The sequence below is a fragment of the Saccopteryx leptura genome, chromosome 1, assembly GCF_036850995.1.
Source record: "Saccopteryx leptura isolate mSacLep1 chromosome 1, mSacLep1_pri_phased_curated, whole genome shotgun sequence".
Classification (NCBI taxonomy): Eukaryota; Metazoa; Chordata; class Mammalia; order Chiroptera; family Emballonuridae; genus Saccopteryx; species Saccopteryx leptura.
This window is the reverse complement of record NC_089503.1, coordinates 197,398,156-197,418,991: the sequence shown is the minus strand read 5'-3', so window position 1 is coordinate 197,418,991 and position 20,836 is coordinate 197,398,156. Positions and strand designations below refer to the sequence as shown.

The window sequence follows — 20,836 nt, the reverse complement described above, 5'->3', positions numbered from 1 at the left end:
AAATGAAAAACTCAATTCATGAGCTGAAAAACGAGGTAACAAGCTTAGCTAACAGAACAGCCCAGATTGAAGATAGGATTAGTGAAATAGAAGACAAACAACTTGAGGCACAACAGAGAGAAGAAGAAAGAGACTCAAAAATAATAAAAAACAAGAAAGCCCTACAGGAATTGTCTGACTCTATCAGAAAGAATAACATAAGAATAATAGGTATATCAGAGGGAGAAGAGAAAGAAAATGGAATGGAGAATATACTCAAACAAATAATAGACGAGAACTTCCCAAGCCTGTGGAAAGAACTAAAGCCTTAAATTCAAGAAGCAAACAGAACACTGAGTTTTCTTAACCCCAACAAACCCACTCCAAGGCACATCATAATGAAGATGAAACAAACCAATGACAAAGAAAAAATTCTCAAGGCAGCCAGGGAAAAGAAGAGTACAACATATAAAGGAAGGCCTATTAGATTATCATCAGATTTCTCAGCAGAAACGCTACAAGCTAGAAGAGAGTGGACCCCAATATTTAAAGCCCTGAAAGAGAGGAACTTTCAGCCAAGAATACTATACCCATCAAAGCTATCCTTCAAGTATGAAGGAGATATAAAAACATTCACAAATACAGAAAAGATGAGAGAATTTATCAGCAGAAAGCCCCCACTCCAGGAAATACTAAAGGGGGTTTTCCAACCAGATTCAAAGAACAAAAGAAAACAACATCACAAGTAACAGCTCCAAGAAGAACACAATAAAACCAAACTTAAACTGTGACAACAAAGGAAAAAAGGGGGGAGAGGATGGAGATTAACAGTAGCAAAGGACGATGAAGTGCAGAAATACGCATAAGATAGGGTACTACAATGAATATGGTAGGTACCCTTTTCATTACTTAATGGTAACCACCCTTGAAAAAACCACCACAAAAACACTTGACTTAAAAAAGGTAGCAACAGAGGAAAGAAGTATGGAACACAAACAAACAAAAACAAATGATAGAAAAACAAAAGAGAAGAATCAAACAAGATACAAAACTAACAGAAAGCAATTTATAAAATGGCAGTAGGGAACCCACAAGTGTCAATAATTACACTAAATGTAAATGGATTAAACTTACCAATAAAAAGACACAGAGTAGCAGAATGGATTAAAAAAGAAAATCCAACTATATGCTGCCTACAAGAAACACATCTAAGCAACAAGGATAAAAACAAATTCAAAGTGAAAGGCTGGAAAACAATACTCCAAGCAAACAACACCCAAAAAAAAGCAGGGGTAGCAATACTCATATCTAATAATGCTGACTACAAGACAGAAAAAGTACTCAGAGACAAAAATGGTCATTTCATAATGATTAAGGGGAAGCTGAATCAAGAAGACATAACAATCCTTAATATATTTGCACCAAACCAAGGAGCACCAAAATATATAAGACAGCTACTTATTGACCTTAAAACAAAAACTAACAAAAATACAATCATACTTGGAGACCTCAATACACCGCTGACGGCTCTAGATCGGTCATCCAAACAGAGAATCAATAAAGATATAGTGGCCTTAAACGAAATACTAGAACACCTGGATATGATAGACATCTACAGGACACTTCATCCCAAAGCGACAGAGTACACATTTTTCTCTAGTGTACATGGAACATTCTCAAGAATTGACCATATGTTGGGCCACAAAGACAATATCAGCAAATTTAGAAAAATTGAAATTGTACCAAGCGTATTTTCTGATCATAAAGCCTTGAAACTAGAATTCAACTGCAAAAAAGAGGGGGAAAACCCACAAAAATGTGGAAACTAAACAACATACTTCTAAAAAATGAATGGGTCAAAGAAGAAATAAGCGCAGAGATCAAAAGATATATACAGAGAAATGAAAATGAAAATACGACATATCAGAATCTCTGGGATGCAGCAAAAGCAGTAATAAGAGGAAAGTTCATATCACTTCAGGCCTATATGAACAAACAAGAGAGAGCCAAAGTAAACCACTTAACTTCACACCTTAAGGAACTAGAAAAAGAAGAACAAAGACAACCCAAAACCAGCTGAAGAAAGGAGATAATAAAAATCAGAGCAGAAATAAACGAAATAGAGAACAGAAGAACTATAGAAAAAATCAATAAAACAAGGAGCTGGTTCTTTGAAAAGATCAACAAAATTGACAAACCCTTGGCAAGACTCACCAAGGAAAAAAGGCACAGGACTCAAATAAATAAAATCCAAAATGAAAGAGGAGAGATCACCACAGACATCATAGATATACAAAGAATTATTGTAGAATACTATGAAAAACTATATGCCACCAAATACAACAATCTAGAAGAAATGGATAAATTCCTAGAACAATACAACCTTCCTAGACTGAGTCATGAAGAAGCAGAAAGCCTAAACAGACCAATCAGCAGGGAGGAAATAGAAAAAACTATTAAAAACCTCCCCAAAAATAAAAGTCCAGGCCCAGACGGTTATACTAGTGAATTCTATCAAACATTCAAAGAAGACATGGTTCCTATTCTACTCAAAGTCTTCCAAAAAATTGAAGAAGAAGCAATACTTCCAAACACATTTTATGAGGCCAACATAACCCTCATACCAAAACCTGGCAAGGATGGCACAAAGAAAGAAAACTACAGACCAATATCTCTAATGAATACAGATGCTAAAATACTAAACAAAATACTGGCAAACCGAATACAACAACATATTAAAAAAATAATACATCATGATCAAGTGGGATTCATCCCAGAATCTCAAGGATGGTTCAACATACGCAAAACGGTTAACGTAATACACTATATCAACAAAACAAAGAACAAAAACCACATGATCTTATCAATAGATGCAGAAAAGGCCTTTGATAAAATACAACACAATTTTATGTTTAAGACTCTCAACAAAATGGGTATAGAAGGAAAATATCTCAACATGATAAAGGCCATATATGATAAACCATCAGCCAACATCATATTAAACGGCATAAAACTGAGGACTTTCTACCTTAAATCAGGAACAAGACAGGGTTGTCCACTCTCTCCACTCTTATTTAACGTGGTGCTAGAAGTTCTGGCCAGAGCAATCAGACAAGACAAAGAAATAAAAGGCATCCATATCGGAAAAGAAGAAGTAAAGGTATCACTTTTTGCTGATGATATGATCCTATACATCGAAAACCCGAAGGACTCCACAAAAAGATTATTAGAAACAATAAACCAATACAGTAAGGTCGCAGGATACAAAATTAACATACAAAAGTCCATAGCCTTTCTCTATGCCAACAATGAAATATTAGAAAACGAACTCAAAAAAATAATCCCCTTCAGATTGCAACAAAAAAAATAAAATACCTAGGAATAAACATAACAAAGAATGTAAAGGACCTTTATAATGAAAATTACAAAGCATTGTTAAGGGAAATCGAAAAAGATACGATGAGATGGAAAAATATTCCTTGTTCTTGGATAGGAAGAATAAATATAATCAAAATGGCCATACTACCCAAAGCAATATATAAATTTAATGCAATTCCCATCAAAATTCCTATGAGATTTTTTAAAGAAATGGAACAAAAAATCATCAGATTTATATGGAACTATAAAAAACCCCGAATAGCCAAAACAATCCTAAGGAAAAAGAATGAAGCTGGGGGCATTACAATACCTGACTTTAAACTATATTATAGGGCCACGATAATCAAAACAGCATGGTATTGGCAGAAAAATAGACACTCAGACCAATGGAACAGAATAGAAAGCCCAGAAATAAAACCACATATATATGGTCAAATAATCTTTGATAAAGGGGCCAACAACACACAATGGAGAAAAGAAAGCCTCTTCAACAAATGGTGTTGGGAAAACTGGAAAGCCACATGCAAAAGAATGAAACTCGACTATAGCCTGTCCCCGTGTACTAAAATTAATTCAAAATGGATCAAAGACCTAAATATAAGACCTGAAACAATAAAGTACATAGAAGAAGACATAGGTACTAAAATCATGGACCTGGGTTTTAAATAACATTTTATGAACTTGACTCCAATGGCAAGAGAAGTGAAGGCAAAGATAAATGAATGGGACTACATCAGAATAAAAAGTTTTTGCTCAGCAAGAGAAACTGATATCAAAATAAACAGACAGCCAACTAAATAGGAAATGATATTTTCAAACAACAGCTCAGATAAGGGCCTAATATCCAAAATTTACAAAGAACTCATAAAACTCAACAACAAACAAACAAACAATCCAATAAAAAAATGGGAAGAGGACATGAACAGACACTTCTCCCAGGAAGAGATACAAATGGCTAACAGATATATGAAAAGATGCTCAGCTTCATTAGTTATTAGAGAAATGCAAATCAAAACTACAATGAGATACCACCTCACCCCTGTTAGATTAGCTATTATCAACAAGACAGGTAATAGCAAATGCTGGAGAGGCTGTGGAGAAAAAGGAACCCTCATTCACTGTTGGTGGGACTGTAAAGTAGTACAACCATTATGGAGGAAAGTATGGTGGTTCCTCAAAAAACTGCAAATAGAACTACCTTATGACCCAGCAATTCCTCTACTGGGTATATACCGCAAAACCTCAGAAACATTGATACGTAAAGACACATGTAGCCCCATGTTCATTGCAGCATTGTTCACAGTGGCCAAGACATGGAAACAACCAAAAATCCCTTCAGTAGAAGACTGGATAAAGAAGATGTGGCACATATACACTATGGAATACTACTCAGCCATAAGAAATAATGACATCAGATCATTTACAGCAAAATGGTGGGATCTTGATAACATTATACGGAGTGAAATAAGTAAATCAGAAAAAAACAAGAACTACATGATTCCATACATTGGTGGAACATAAAAACGAGACTAAGAGACATGGACAAGAGTGTGGTGGTTACCAGGGGTGGGGGGAGGGAGGACATGGGAGGGAGGGAGGGAGAGAATTAGGGGGAGAGGGAGGGGCACAGAGAACTAGATAGAGGGTGACGGAGGACAATCTGACTTTGGGCGAGGGGTATGCAACATAATTTAATGACAAAATAACCTAGACATGTTTTCTTTGAATATATGTACCCTGATTTATTAATGTCATCCCATTACCATTAATAAAAATTTATTAAAAAAAAAAAAAAAAAGAATTACATCAGATGTGTTTTGCTACTCAGAGAATAAGAGTTCAAATAAAGCGGAAAGGCTGTTTTGTTAGGACAGAGAAGTGTTACGTTAGGGCAGAGAAGTGTTAGGTCACACGTAGGAACTATCCAAAGACTGGGGGTCATGAGAGCAGTCCTAACATAAGTTTAACAGAAAGCCGAGAGGGACCCAAATAGGCTGGTATTTCTAGTGACATGGAAATGTTGTTTTGCTTGTTTTTGAGAATTGTTCTGCTCAGTGTTTTGTGTCTCTTCCTCCTCACAGACGGGGTCCTCAGACTGGCAGGTGGGAAGGACAGCCACGAGGGCCGCCTGGAGGTCTACCACAGGGGACAGTGGGGGACCGTCTGCGATGACGGCTGGACCGAGCTGAACACGCTCGTGGTGTGCCGGCAGCTGGGATGGAAGTAAGATCCCGGGGTGGGAGGCAGCGAGAGGCCCAGGTAGATTTCTGAAGTCTGCTCTGTCCTTGCCTGTAATCTCTGTGACGCCACAAATGTGTGTTCTTCGTCGCCTGCACGCCTACCTGCCCCCTATACAGGGACGTGTGGAATAGAAAAGTTACTTTTTCTCCCATGATAAAGAGCCAATCTTGCTGTTTACCCCCTTCAGCCTTCCAGCCACCGCCCCACTTCCTGAGTGATTGGCTGGAGCCAGGGGGGCATTTGTGTCTCTTGGGGTCTGTCCAAGGGAGACTGATGCTTCGGATACTTGTTTTGTTCTGACGCGTCCCCATCCTGAGTTCTGACGTCTTTGTGTCCAACGCTACAGGAAAGCCCGCCTCAAATGCATGGGGGTTACATTATTCCTTTCTTAGAATGTGATGATAAGTATCACTTTATTTGAGAAAAAAAAGCTTTCTTGTCACAGGATGACCGTTGGCACTCACCCTTGACCTGATTCTTAAGAGCTGGGATCACACTGTGGACAGCACATCTCGTGCCCCCCACACAGTGTGTTCCAGAGCAGAGACCTGGGTTGGAGTGTCCACACATGGCAGCTTTGGGCTCATATTTGAGTGGAGCTCCTGAATGCCCCTTCTGTCTGTCTTGTTGTCCAGCCTTCTCTGTCATACTTGAAACACTGGCCAAAGTTATTTCATTTCAGCTTGAGATGGAGCTAAGTGCAAATATTCGTTAAACTTTAAAGATATACTTTCATTCAAATAGGCATGGCTATGATTAACATATATTTTTTAAATTTGTAAAAGTTATATAAAATATTAGTGAGACTCTGAAAGAGAAAGACAATGAAAATTACCTACAATGTTGCCATTCTTATACCATCATTATTATATATAAATTGAACGTATAACTCTATAATAGCTCTTGGAGTAGATATCTTATTGTACTACTTTTACCTTTGTTTTACTACAGTCATAAATTTTAATGACAGCATAATTTCCAGTCAATGTTTTCACGACTTACTTAATATTTAGCTCAGTTTAGTTTGTTTCTGTTATAAATACTGCTATCATGAAGCTATAAATGCATGTAATTGCCCAATATTTTGGATTTTTGTGGGCTGTATAGTTATAATTATTGGGTAAAGGGGTATAACATACCAGCCAGCCAAATAAATAATGATATTTATTCAATAAGAAGCACTTAGTAAATGTCACTTCATCGTTAGGTAAATCTATTAGACCAAGGACTGCCTGCCGTTTTCACAGATTTAGAAAAATTCATAAACACTTTTATTTACTATTTTAATATTTTTCCTGATAAACAATGGAGTGATGCTGATTTTTTCCTCCATAACCTATTTATTTTGTTTCACATATTCATTGAGTTTTTGCATCTATAGCGCCACCAGGACTGACTTGTTCTAAAATGTTCTCACTGCCATTTTTAAAGGTTCTGAGTGGCTGTGTTAGGACAGGCACTTGCTTTCAGTTTATCTGGGGGTCTGTAAGAGAGCGTGTGGGTTTGGAGCGAAAAAGGCTGAGTCTGGGTTTCTTTGTGCAAGTGGAGTTGGGTTGTAGACAGACCCCTGGGGCCTGCACGTGGTGGACGTGGACAGGTGGTGACCGGGTTGGTGCTGGACACAGAGGGGTGTGAGCGGAAAGTGGTAGCTGTGTGGAGGAGAGTGGGCTAAGTAGTTTCCTAGTCGAGACTGGACCAGTTAGCAAACAGGAGGCCTTGACGTATTAATGAAAAGTTTCATTGTTTGAGTTGGTTACAATGTTACTCTTGATAAATAAAATTTAATAAGTAAGTGCATGAGAAAAGAATTCGGGAGATTCACACCAGACAGAAAATGTGTTCTTAGTACAGAAATAGTAACAAGGTCCACATTTAGGGGGAAGAGTTTGGTTACATAGACTCTCAGAACTGAAAGGTGCCTTAGACAGCTTTGCATGGTGACCTCCCGAGTGCGGGGCTACAGAACAGAATAGAGTGGGGGAAGGACAAAGGAAGGCACAGACCGACGCAGTCACCAAGTGTTACTTTGCAGATCATCCTTATTTCCACAGCATGTATGTTTATTATCATCTGTTTCAGTTTTTGTAGCAGTGTTACCAATTAAGTAAATTGGAACAAAAAATATTCATAAAAATTTTAAAAATGAAGTTTGTATAGCTTTATAAAGAAAAGCTGAGATCATTGTTCTGATTTTGATGGGCTGGGGTCCAGGCGCCCTCCTGGGTTGGGTGTGGTGCTCAAGGGGTCACTGGGAGACACCCCACTTTTTCTTCTGGAGGAAAGGGTACCAGAGAGGCCTAGCAAGCCGGTGAGCTCCCGTGTGGTCAGCAGGCACGTCTGGGGCCCACGCAAGGCCAGCATTCTCTCTCCCTGCTTCCCGGTGGTATTTGTGTGCCTGGGAATTTGAGGTTTAGCTCTTTGTCTGCATTCTCTCTGGCTGGTGGGCTAATTTGGCGGCAGAACACAAGACCGTAGAGGGAGGGAGGGTGAGTCCGTTAGTTATCCACTGAACCAAACACGGTCAGGATGATCCAAGTGCATGAAGGGGCGAGCTCTGCTTAGACTGGAATTCAAGGTAGAGGAAGAGCACTGTCCTCTGAAGGCTGACACTTAGCTTGTCTGTTTTATGTGCTGTGGCCCCGGGACAGGGGAGACCATGCGGCTTTCTGTGTGCGTTGATCTCTCTGCCGCAGGTACGGCAAGCAGGCCTCCGTGGACCACTATGCAGGGAGTATGGGGCCCATCTGGCTGGATGACGTCCGCTGCTCAGGGAGAGAGACCAGCGTCCTGCAATGCTTCCGGCCGCAGTGGGGACAACATGACTGCAGCCACCGGGAGGACGTCGCCGTGGCCTGCTTCCCCAGCGGCGATGGGCACAAGCCATCTCTGGGTGAGGACCCGCTGCTCTCAGCTCCCCGATTCCGGGGCTGTGGCGCCCCGTCCGCTGGTCCGTGGTGGGAAGCACTTCTCACCTTTGACCTTCTAGTCTAGTTCCCACAGGGCCCTCATTTCCAGTAATTTGCATTAACACACACACACACACACACACACACACACACACACACACACACACACACACACACACTCCTGAGTCTTTCCACCAGTGTTACAGAATTGCTACTCCTAAAGTTGTTTTCCTCAACCTGGAAGCCAGGCTGCTCACTGAAAATGTGTGTGGTCACGTGCGTCTGAAAGCTGGGACAGAGGTTGCCCTGCCCACCCCTGCCCAGCCTCTCCCACTCCTGCCCATCCCCTCCGATTCTCGTCACCCAGCCTCATGACTTGTTCATCAGAGATGGGCTCAGCGCAGCGCTGGCTCTCTCTACACCCCGACAGCGCACTTCTGCGGCCCTCAGGTCCTGTCCATCACTGGCCACAGGTGCTCGGCCTGGCCTGGGTTGTTGAATCCTCCCCATGGGATCCTAAGTGGGCTTAACTAGAGTGAGCGGCTCCCCGCCTTTCTGACACTGTTGCTCTAGCAACATGTCAGGACCTTCATTATCCCCCACTTCTAAATCGGTTCACCCTCGTGGGTGAATAAAGGGTAACCAGCTCACCTGAGTCTTGAGATAGTGATGGATAAAGGTGCTCTGATGAGCAGAGAGCACCTCCAGGTCCTTGGCAGACGGTGTCGGACGAGGGCAGAATAGACAGTAGTGAACCATCACGGGGAGACTGAACCATCACGGGGAGACAGTAAGACAGCCGTGTGGGACACCCCACAGCTCTGCTCTCCATTTCCATATGGTTCTGTGCGTCACATCGCACGTGACGTCTCTGTGTGATGTACCTTCTGTGAATTGATGCTCACTCAGCAACAGGCATCCCCGCTGCTTACCTCGGGGTTCAGTCCACCCCCCCCCCATGTCCTGTTGTGAGACAGTGAAGCTGAAATCGTCACGTTACAGAATGGCAGGACTTGTGGACCACACAGTGTTGACCACGTGGGTGTGTATGCGGTCCCACGCACGGCCGCTCCTCACTGGGCTCTAATCTGTGCTGGCGCTCGCTACACTCCCCAGTGTTGGCCAAGCAGAAACACAGTGCCTCCTGCACCCCACTGGGCACGCTCCTCTGTGCCCTCCCTGTGCTCCTGCCTCTGTCCGCCTGCTTGTGGGGGGGTCCCTGATCTCCCAGGTCTGCAGTGAGGGCTCCAGGGGCCCAGGGCAGTCGGACCTGTTTGCTAACGTGGGTCCTCTCAGCCCAGACAGCAGGTGTCTGGCTAATGGAGGGGCCTGCTGAGGCTCGTGCCATCGGCACAGCAGGTGGCAGAGTGCTCTGGTTATGACGTGAATGCCACCTGACTTCTCTGAGGGTCAGTCTGGTTAAGTGCACCCTGTGGTCAGGGAAACCAATCAGTCTTCCCAGTTCTCTTGAACGTCTTTAATTCTGGGATTCTAAGGATATATTTTTAAAATTTTAAAACACTGAGGGTGATAATTATTAATAAAATATGTGAGAGTCATTATTGTGACTCTCCATGGGCCTCATTTTGGTAATATGTCTATTCATTTGTCTGAAGAATGTTACGTCTGAGCCAACTATCCTTTTGGACCAGAATCACATTACTGCTTAGCCACCCAGAGGGACCATTCGTCTCCCATGTGTCATGGAGGCCCACGTCTTTACAGGGGAATTCAGGGAAGATCATGGGACAGTCACATGAATGGCAGTGTTAAAAAATATCAAGCCCTTTCACTTCTCGGGCACTGTGGTCCTGAGCTGTGGGGCTGGTCCTGTTTCCACCCTGTGAAGGGTAGCTTGTGGACCTTAACTTTAAGTGTGAATAAAACCGTCCTCAAGCTTAGCGTCAGTTCAGTAAACACCTTCTGCATTTGGATCTGTGATGGGTAGAGTGCTTAAAAGCAGTGTTCCAGGTTAATAACAGTAATTCAAGTGGGGGTGCAGGTAAGGCCTGTGCTAGTTGGGGGACACATGTGGGACTTGGCTCTGCTGTGGGGCCTGTGTGGTCACAGACAGAAAGTGGGGAGCTGCTCACTCCGGACACAAGGAGGGAAATGGGAGGCGGGTCAGAGGGGTCAGCATAGACATGTCTGTCTTACCAACAGTGCATTCTTTCAGTTCTAGATGTCAGCTAAGTGATTCATACGGGGTGCCAGCCACTGTGAAGTGATAGTTTCCTCCTTAGCTGCCCCATCCACTTCCTTCCCTGTCCTCCCGAGTCCTCGCCCGAGAGTCCTGGGGGTCTGAGGCTCCCCACAGAGGCTGGGGGTTTCTGTGTCCGGCCCCTCTCTCCTTGCGTGTCGCACCGGCCGTCTCTCTCTGTGCTGTCCACTCTGTCGTGTCTCTATGTGTGTCTGTCCCTATTTTCCCTTATCATAGGGACGCCAGTCATGCTGGATTAGGGCCCACCCTAATGACCCACGAGAGCGTGCAAGGCACAGTGAGGGCTTTGGGTTACAACACCAGACTCCCCACTGTCAACAGATACATGACCCCGACAAATGTCTTCCGTTGTGTAACTCAGATAAACCTCAGTTTGCATGAGATCAGCTTCTCAGCTTCTACATCCCAGTGAGTTTTTTGGCTTAAACCCCTGCCTTTAGCCTCACTGGGATGTGGGCGGTCTGAGGTGTTCCTGTTGACTGCCTCCTCCTCCTCCTCTGGCACTCAGCTCCATCACGCATGCCAGGGGCCTGTCTGATTATGTCTTCCTAGGCCTGAGCCACGGAGTGTAAGCTTCTAGCTATGTGCAGTGGTAATGAACAGGCACAAGATAAAAAACTGTGAAGTCAATGTCTTTTAATACCTAGAGGTTAGTAGCAATAAAGTCATTTACAACTTTACAGTGCCCGTCTTCCTTCCTTCCTTCCTTCCTTCCTTCCTTCCTTCCTTCCTTCCTTCCTTCTTCTTTCCTTCCTTTCTCCCTCCCTTTCACCCTCCCTCTGGCCTGCCCTCCCTCCCCTCCCTCCCTCCCTCTTCCCCTCCCCTCCCTCCCTCCCTCCTTCTTCCTTCCTTCCTTCCTTCCTTCCTTCCTTCCTTCCTTCCTTCCTTCCTTCCTTCCTCCCTCCCTTCCTCCTTCCTTCCTTCCTTCCTTCCTCCCTTCCTCCCTTCCTCCCTTCCTTCCTCCCTTCCTCCCTCCCTCCCTCCCTCCCTCCCTCCTCCCTCCCTCCCTCCTTCCTTCCTTTCTTTCTTGCTTCCTCCCTCCCTCCCTCCCTTCTTCCTTCCTTTCTTCCTTGCTTCCTTCCTCCCTCCCTCCCTCCCTCCCTCCCTCGCTCCCTCCCTCCCTTCCTCCCTTCCTCCCTTCCTCCCTTCCTCCCTCCCTTCCTTCCTCTTTCTTTCCCTTCAGTCCTTCATCAGACAGCTGGTGCATGTCCTCTCTCTGCCAGTCCCATTCCAAGTGCCGGGATACAGATATGAGCACTTGACCTCACGGCTTCGGAAGACAGTGCCAGAGCAGACAGGACAGTGTTTGGTTGGTGCCTCTTTGTCTTTCTCTGTTGCCGACTGACTTTGCGGCTGATTTAGAACCAGCTGTGCTGTCTGTACGGCCTCTCTTGCGTCAGCTCAGCCTGCATGCCTGGCGCTCTAACACTGTACTCATGACAGGTCTCCCCATCAGACTGGCGGACGGAGAGAATGAGAAAGAAGGCCGCGTGGAGGTCTTCCTCGGTGGCCAGTGGGGGACCGTCTGTGACGACGGCTGGACCGACGCGGACGCGGCCGTGGTCTGCCGGCAGCTTGGCTACAAGTAAGGGGACCTGACCGTGTGGGTGGCACCTCATGGACATGCTGCTTTTCTCAGCCTTGTTCTAATGAGCTGTTCTTTAACATTAACTTATGTCATGTAGCTGGGCATCCTGGCAGCCTGCTGACTTGGTTCAGAATTGTAAAGAGTGCTAAGTAGAGTCAACTTAATTTTTTCTGTCTTCTTGCAGGGAACACACTCTCTCTGTCACATCACACGTGGAGCTTTTATTTCATAACAGAGTGGCCTGACTCTTTGTCCATCACCCTGCTTCTGCCAGGCAGAAGTGTGGCCTCTCCTCTGGGGTGTATGTCAGGATGCAGCCCTCTAAGAGACAGGGGAGTTCCAGATGTTCCAGCTGGTTCTCACTGTACACAACAGTCATGCTCCACGGAGGTGCTGACTTAGCAAATCCCGGGTCTTGGCTCCCGACGCGGCCCAGTGGACGCTGCAGAGCCATGTCCTGGCTCTTGGACTTGTAAGCACTGGCTCTGTGCGGCTACTAAGGGCCTCTCTTGTGCCTGTCTTTGTTGCTGGTTTTGCTGTTTAACACCGTCCCTGGCACAGGCTCAGCGCCATCAGGCTTTTGCAAGCGTACAGGCCATGCTGGGGCGGCGGCACGTCCCTGTGCCCAGGATGCACTCAGTGTGGGCTCTGGCAGTGCGGTGGCCCAGACTAGCCCAGAGGAGGACAATGGTTTACAGTAGGAGCGGGAGGAGAGGTGGGCCCTCCCGTGAGACCTCCGCAGGCCTGGTCAGCAGCCTGGAGGGTTAGTGTGTGTGTGCCAATGTGCACACACTGTCCCGCACTCACAGTGCAGTGCTAGTGACGGTTTGGGTTCCAGAACACAACCTTCACCAGGAATCCGTGTGCACCTCAGTCGTGACAGATCCAACTGGTCATTTCTTTGCTGCAGAGTATGTTTTTATTTTTTAATTATTTCTACTTTCGTAAAATTTCAAAATTATTTTTCTAATGTTTTAATTCAGAGTTTGTTTTCTGGTACTCAGATGCTGCTTTCAGTTACTGCTCGGTTTTGGACCTTGTTCCAATCCCAGTTGTCCAGTGGTCAGTGGGCATAGGATCTGTGATAAAGTGTTCAGAGTTCAGAATGGGCAGGTGCTATTGGTGTTCCGCTCTCAGGCCTTGGGTAGTGAAGGCAGCTGGGAAGAGCCTACCTTAGATGCCGCCTGAGCCTAGCAGTTAACAATGCGGTAGAGCGTCGGCCTGGCGTGCGGGGGACCCGGGTTAGATTCCCGGCCAGGGCACATAGGAGAGGCGCCCATTTGCTTCTCCACCCCCACCCCCCTCCTTCCTCTCTGTCTCTCTCTTCCCCTCCCGCGGCCAGGGCTCCATTGGAGCAAAGATGGCCCTGGCGCTGGGGATGGCTCCTTGGCCTCTGCCCCAGGCACTAGAGTGGCTCTGGTTGCAGCAGAGCGACGCCCCGGAGGGGCAGAGCCATCGCCCCCTGGAGGGCAGAGCGTCGCCCCTGGTGGGCAGAGCGTCGCCCCTGGTGGGTGTGCCGGGTGGATCCCGGTCGGGCGCATGCGGGAGTCTGTCTGACTGTCCCCGTTTCCAGCTTCAGAAAAAATACAAAACAAACAAACAAACAAAAAAACGTTTCCTTTGCTCACTACATTGCTATACTCCTTCCTCCATTTGAAAGTATATATATGTGTGTGTATGTGTATGTGTGTGTGTATATACATATATACATATATATGTGTGTCTATATACATATATACATATATGTGTGTATATATACATAATTATTCTTACATTACATTCCCAGCAAATTTCCTTTTTTAGCATCAGCCATTGAAGAATATTGCTGCTTGAGACTGTTTTCTTGGTCATACGTTAGTCTTCTGTGGACACTGTCCAGCACAACTCACGTAACCATAGGATCACGAAGGGAAGGCTAGGTTTGTTCCTCGGAGTGTGTGTCTGAGCCGCGTATACGAAAAGAAGAAGTTTCCGAACACACCCATCAGCCTCTTCCTACAGTTTCCATTGCTTTCACTCATCATCACTTAGTCCATCTGACATTCAACTCACATGGTCAGCTTCGTGATAATCACTCCAGATTAAGTGAGTGTCTGTAGCAGTTTTCAATAACGTGTCTGTCACAGTGATCAAGAAAAACACTGACATAGATTTTTCTTTGTGCCTTTTTTAAAAATAAAGTCTCTGAGTAAAACAGTAATTTAATGTTATAACAAATTAATCACCTCCTAGTACATAATCTACAATTTCCCATCAAATAGAATATAGTCCATTGAGAATCATTTAGATACTTGATCTATCTAAATGTACTTGAACTTTTTAATAATTTCCCACCAGGGAAAGGGGTTTCATGGAAGCACATGTGTCACCTTGGGCGGGTCGTGTGTGACTAGCACAGGGGGTCTTTTCTGCAGGTGTGCCTTGAAGAGTTCAACGTCTTCAGTAAAGTGGTTTTTGTTTTTTTTTGTAGAAGTCAGTCCAGAAAACTTGAAAGCTGTTGAAGGCTTGAACCTTATTGATAATTTCAGAGGCCTGCTGCCCTGCCCACCGCCTCATACTTGGGGAAGAGTCCTTGGAGACACTGAGAATCAAAATAGCATCAGAAAGCATTTTCTTTATGGGGAAACAGGGATGAAGTAATAAAACCCAGGAGACATGATGGTAACCACTCTCGACGTGTGCAGAGCCAACAGAAAGGGAGAGGCATTATTTCACAACGTATTACATCATGTCTGACAGGGTCTGGCGTGTGAGCTCATTGTTGTTAGAGGTTTGGGAGAAGATGTGTTGACAGCAGCTAACCGCGTTAAGATAGACTAAACGGCCACGAAGGAAGTTTCGTTCTATCTGAACTTCATGTCACTCCATTAGCATATGTTCCGATACGGTGTTTTTCTGGAACTGCGTATTTATTCGGGTATTATCCTGTGAAAGAGCTTAAAAAATGGTAGACCAGGGGTCCCCAAACTTTTTACACAGGGGGCCAGTTCACTGTCCCTCAGACCGTTGGAGTGCTGGACTATAAAAAAAATTATGAACAAATCCTTATGCACACTGCACATATCTTATTTTAAAGTAAAAAAATAAAACGGGAACAAATACAATATTTAAAATAAAGAACAAGTAAATTTAAATCAACAAACTGACCAGTATTTCAATGGGAACTATGCTCCTCTCATTGACCACGAATGAAAGAGGTGCCCCTTCCAGAAGTGCGGCGGGGGCCGGATAAATGGCCTCAGGGGGCCGCATGCGGCCCGCGGGCCGTAGTTTGGGGACCCCTGTGGTAGACCCTTACTGTTTATGTGAGGACTAAAATGATTACATTTACTACGTGTTCCATCCGCCCACCACCCACTCCAATGCTGCACTTTATGCGTTATTATCTGTTCTTTGGGTGCCCTTCTGTTTCTGGTTTGCAAGCAGCCCAACTTTCTGCTTTCTTTCATTTCTTTAATATTCTGCAAGTTCAGCATTCTCATTGTTTTACTAGAAGTTCTCTGCACATTTTTAGCAAGCACACTGCCATATTATCTTACCAGTTTCAGAAATTGTAACTCCTGCCTGAAAAATACGAAGATGTTTAGTACGCTGTTGTTTGCTCTCAACCTTGTGCCCACCCAAACTGCTGAGAATTGTTTGGAATATTCATTTCTGAATGCTGTTACTTTTTTATTTTCTTCATCTTATGCCTATTTGGTATTTTCAAATTGCCTTACATTATACATCCAAAGATATCAGCAATTAGTCGCATTTTTTAAAAAGATTGATAAAGTGAGCAATTTCTGGCCATTCTGAGTAAGAAAGACAGACAGGACAAGGAAACGTTGGAGAAAAGGACTGTGAACCCAGAGCAGGAAGTTTAGAATCAGAACACTGTGACTACTTCTAGCTGGGAAACTGGGAAGTCTGGGGAGGGGACTTGATGTCCAAATTCATCTGCAGTCAGACCGGGTGGTGCTGGCACGGCCCGGGCAGGGAGCCCGGTGACACGGCGCGGCAGCGGTGTCCCTTACAGTCACTTTGGGACACAGAACCACTACCCGGGCTTGTCCCCTCCACGGTTCTACTTCACTTGAGGTCAGTGGGGATCAGGTTTTGCTGTATTCATTTTTTTTTAATTACCGTTTACATTCAATATTCTGTTGTACCAGTTTCAGGTGTCCAGCACCCTGGTCAGACAATCACATCCTTTACAAATTGTTGCCCCGATACTCCGTCCCCACCTGGCACCACACACAGACACAGGTTTTGCTATAGTGTTTTAAAAGCTCCCAAAGATAATCCTAATGTGTTGCCAAGATTGGGGATTCCTGAACTATAAAGACCAATAAATAGCGTTAGTGCATATAAGCTTGATACATAAGTAAGTAAAATGCTCTTCAGAATGGCACGAGGGGCCCTGGTCAGGTAGCTCAGTGAGTGAAGATTGTCGTCCCAATATGCCAAGGTTGTGGGTTTGACCCCCACTCAGGGCACATACAAGAATCAACCAATGAATCCTTACAAACCGATGTTTCTCTCTCTCTCTCTCTCTCTCAAATAAATGAATAAAACAGAAGTTGTTGGCACAGTTACCGTAGGGACTAAAATCAAGCTATATAGATCTCATACTCACACTAGACAGAAATACATTTCAGACACAAAGACCTCTGGAATACAAGATAAAACAGAACAGCCTTTTCTCTACAGGGTTTCATTTTATTTATATATATGTCAAATGCATAGCTCGTTTCCCCAAGAACTAACTGCCTTGTTCAGCAGTCTGTATTCAGCACCTTAAGAAAGGCACATGTTGTGATTTATTCAGATGCGTGGTCGGCTGACTTTCCAGTCCTCAGACCCTCTCTGCTTCCAGGGGGCAGGCCAGAGCACGGACCATGGCCTACTTTGGGGAAGGGAAGGGGCCCATCCACATGGATAATGTGAAGTGTGCCGGCCTTGAGAGGTCCCTGGCCGATTGCGTCACACAGGAGATTGGAAGGCACAACTGCCGTCACAGTGAAGACGCCGGGGTCATTTGTGATTACTTTGGCAAGAAAGCGGCAGGTAACAGGAATAAAGGTAAGTCAGGGAATTCCAGCCCGCAGTCAGGGCTCAGCAGTGCTGGGTTAGCGCAAGTCCCGCCCACGGAGACGCCCCCAGGGTAGGCAGGGGTAGCTCTGCGGGGACAGTGCGCTGAGCGCAGGGGCAAGGGCAAGGGCAGGGGCAGGTGGGTCACCCACCCTCCTCTCTGCAGCCCCCTTTCTTGCCCCATTTCTGTCCACTGCCTTCTCCGGCTGTGATGAGACCGTCAAAAGGGGACGGTGTCCTGGGAGATCTGGAACTGACATTTACTTCCTAAAAAGAAGGAAGGAAATGAAAGGAGGAGGATGAGAGAGGCTCGTCTAGTCACTAAGCTATTTTAGACAGCAGGGAGCATTTCTGAAGTGAATAACAGAAAGAAAATGACTTTCTGTAGATTTTATTCGGTGAAATTTAAAAACTTAAGGAAGACAAGAAACATCCTGTTAGTGTAACACAGAAATAGATGTGTCCTACTTAGAGTTCTTGAAAGCTCCGGTTTAATTTTGGTAGAACAAATACTGTTTTACATGAGGAAGAGGAAGGCCTGGTTGTTTTGGAGAAAACTGGGTATATTTTATGAGCAGAATAGTAACCTCTTTATTTATGTGGATTAAAAGTTCACAGTTTTGATACGTTGGATTTTTGTGCATCTATATTTGAATTCCCCTCTAGCAGCTTTTCCTAAAAGAACAGTGAACACAGTGGATGTTGTTAGTACAGTTCTCTCCGAAGCTGGAGAGAAGTACTGAGCGGCTTGTGGTGCATTGAGATGTATGTGGTTATATACATATATGTAATGAATATGATTTGGCGATCCAGTAACTTTCCTAAGTACTGATTATAATTTAGGATTATTAAATCCCCTTTAAGCCTGACCAGGCGGTGGCGCAGTGGATAGAGCATTGGACTGGGATGCGGAAGGACCCAGGTTCGAGACCCCGGGGTTGCCAGCTTGAGCGTGGGCTCATCTGGCTTGAGCAAAAAGCTCACTAGCATGGACCCAAGGCCACTGGCTTGAGCGGGGCTTACTCAGCCTGCTGAAGGCCCGCGGTCATGGGACATATGAGAAAGCAATCAATGAATAACTACGGTGTCGCAACGAAAAACTGATGATTGATGCTTCTCATCTCTCTCCGTTCCTGTCTGTCTATCCCTCTATCTGACTCTCTCTCTCTGTCCCTGTAAAAAAAAAAAAAAAAAAAAAAATCCCTTTCAATAATTCAAATCCAGCTAAAAGTTACATATAACTGATATAACTAATATCACATTCTTTGGAGTATTTCTTAAGCAAAAAAACCCCATAAAAATTCAATAATTGTAAAACACTTTACTCATCTATTTCCATGTAAACCTGTTTTAATCTGTGACGCACCGTATTTCGATTTATTTCTCCATTATTTATGTATCTGCTCTTACACCTTCCTAGAGTTGTAGCAGTCTTTACTTTGATACATTTCCCTGGCTACATTGCTACAGTAGTTTAAATAAAAACATTGTCTCAGACCAGCTAGGAAGGTTATAGAATCTGGCTTATTCACACGTGTTTGTGTTACTGCTAGAGACCTAGTGACTTTATGGTGTTTCAAACTCCAGCCATGTCCATCCACTGGGATCCTTTTATAAATGAACTTCACTCTGCTTTTAAATGTCTCGTGGCAGTGGACGGCATGGCATTGAGTGGGTCCTGCTCTCCTGCAGTCTGGTGCTGTGCCCCGGGGGCCATGTGCTCCGCCTGGTCGCTCAGCCTCTAGCGCTCAGCATTACGTCACCCCTGTCTTGGCAGGGTACGCGCTGGCCTGGCTCGGAGCATTATTGGAAACTGATGTTCTGCTAATATCTTATAATTTGCAGTGTCATCTAGAAGACTCACGTCCTCACCGGTGGGGCTAAAGTATGACAGATGCCTCTGAGATCAGGGGGCCCCTTGGGCTCGGGGTGCACTCTCCTCTTGCACAGAGAGCAGTGCATGCCAGCCCTTGACACACCCGGGCTTCTCCAAAGAGCAGAACGCTCCTACATAGACTGCTCCTGAAATCACTTAGAAAACCAGCCGTGCCTTAGACAGCTTCTTCCTTAGGGCACCACCTTAGATATCTTACTCAGCTTTTCTGGTTATGCTGGTGACAGATGCTTGTTACCCAGGAAGTTTGACATGAGGAGCCTAGGAAACCATCCTGGGCCAGGAGGCTGAGGACAGGCAGACCCAGATCAGGGTCACCTCCTGGGACTCACATTGCTCCCCTGGTCCGGTGCACATGGGGCTGGGAGGGGGCGGGATGTGTAAAGCAAGCGATTGTTCCACGTCCCTGAGCCGCTGTGTGCCCCAGGGGAGGAGGTGCGGGTGCTGACCGGGGTGATGGGTGGACAGGGGCCGGCTGCAGAGAGCAGTGCCTGCGAGTTCTGCCGCCCCGCTTAGATGAGAGGAGTACCCCCTGATGTGGAGAGATAGGCATTTGATGTGGAGCAGGAAGCGGCAGGGTGTGTGGGTCCGCCCCAGCTACACGAGACAGTAACGCACAGCTGTTCTCCTCAGCCTTGCTCCCGTCTGTCTGTGGACTCCAGCCGCTGCACCATCGTCGGCAGAAGCGGATCATTGGGGGGAACAACTCGCTAAGGTAATGATTACTCAGCGGTGATCCCCGTGATACAGGAGTGTGTGTTTGTGTGTGCGTACGGGTGACAGATTGGGGCTTCTCTGCTCTTCTCCGGGATGTCCTTGACTCGTTATTTTCTAATTAAACACGGCCATGCTGAGCACGTCCCTGCCCTTGGACGTGATCTCATGTCCCTGCTCTATGACATGGACTTGGAGCTGGAACGGTATGTGGCAGACACAGTCCCCTCCCCCGGAGAGCCGCAGATGAGTGGGGGCGGGAGTCCTCGCGTACAGAGTGCATTTGTCCAGCCCTGACCCATCAGGGTCAGCCTCCCACTTGGGGACTTGCTCATGGGAACCAGCGCTCTGCTGACTGACGGGCTTCGGTGGGTGGGGAGGGGACAGCAGGGAGAGCACGCATCCCTTCAGGAGGTATGCTGGGGACTCAGCCTGCCTCTAGACTCGAGTGTTGTCGCAGCAGGAGGGCCCTTTCACCCTAGACTGGGTCACTGACTCCGTGGGCGTCCTGCTCTCCTTCCTCCATGGAAGCTGACGGGGGCTCACTCTCTCCTCTCCGCAGGGGCGGCTGGCCTTGGCAGGTGTCGCTGCGGCTCAGGACGTCCCATGGGGATGGTCGGCTCCTGTGTGGGGCCACGCTCCTGAGCAGCTGCTGGGTTCTGACTGCCGCACACTGCTTCAAGAGGTAGGTACCCCCTTCTGGATGGTGTAGGGGGCCCTGTGCCAGCCCTTCCTGTCCCTCCCTGTCACCCCTGCTCTCCCATGTACTAGTGCTGGGGTCAGGGCCAGGCGTGGCCTTCCTCGTCTGTGCCAGCAGCCCAGGGAGGCGGGGGGTACGGGGG

The 20,836-nt window shown here is 46.0% G+C and overlaps 1 protein-coding gene across 1 annotated transcript in view; it reads left to right on the top strand.

The window, feature by feature from the left end:
- Positions 1–20,836, top strand: part of PRSS12 (serine protease 12) — a 63,599-nt gene that overhangs the window by 32,075 nt on the left and 10,688 nt on the right. Inside the window, exons 4-9 of the mRNA XM_066384312.1 lie at positions 5,439–5,580; positions 8,292–8,488; positions 12,169–12,310; positions 17,172–17,377; positions 19,914–19,995; positions 20,557–20,679. Of these exons, the coding sequence (XP_066240409.1) occupies positions 5,439–5,580; positions 8,292–8,488; positions 12,169–12,310; positions 17,172–17,377; positions 19,914–19,995; positions 20,557–20,679 (892 nt within the window). The remainder of the gene's footprint in view (positions 1–5,438; positions 5,581–8,291; positions 8,489–12,168; positions 12,311–17,171; positions 17,378–19,913; positions 19,996–20,556; positions 20,680–20,836) is intronic.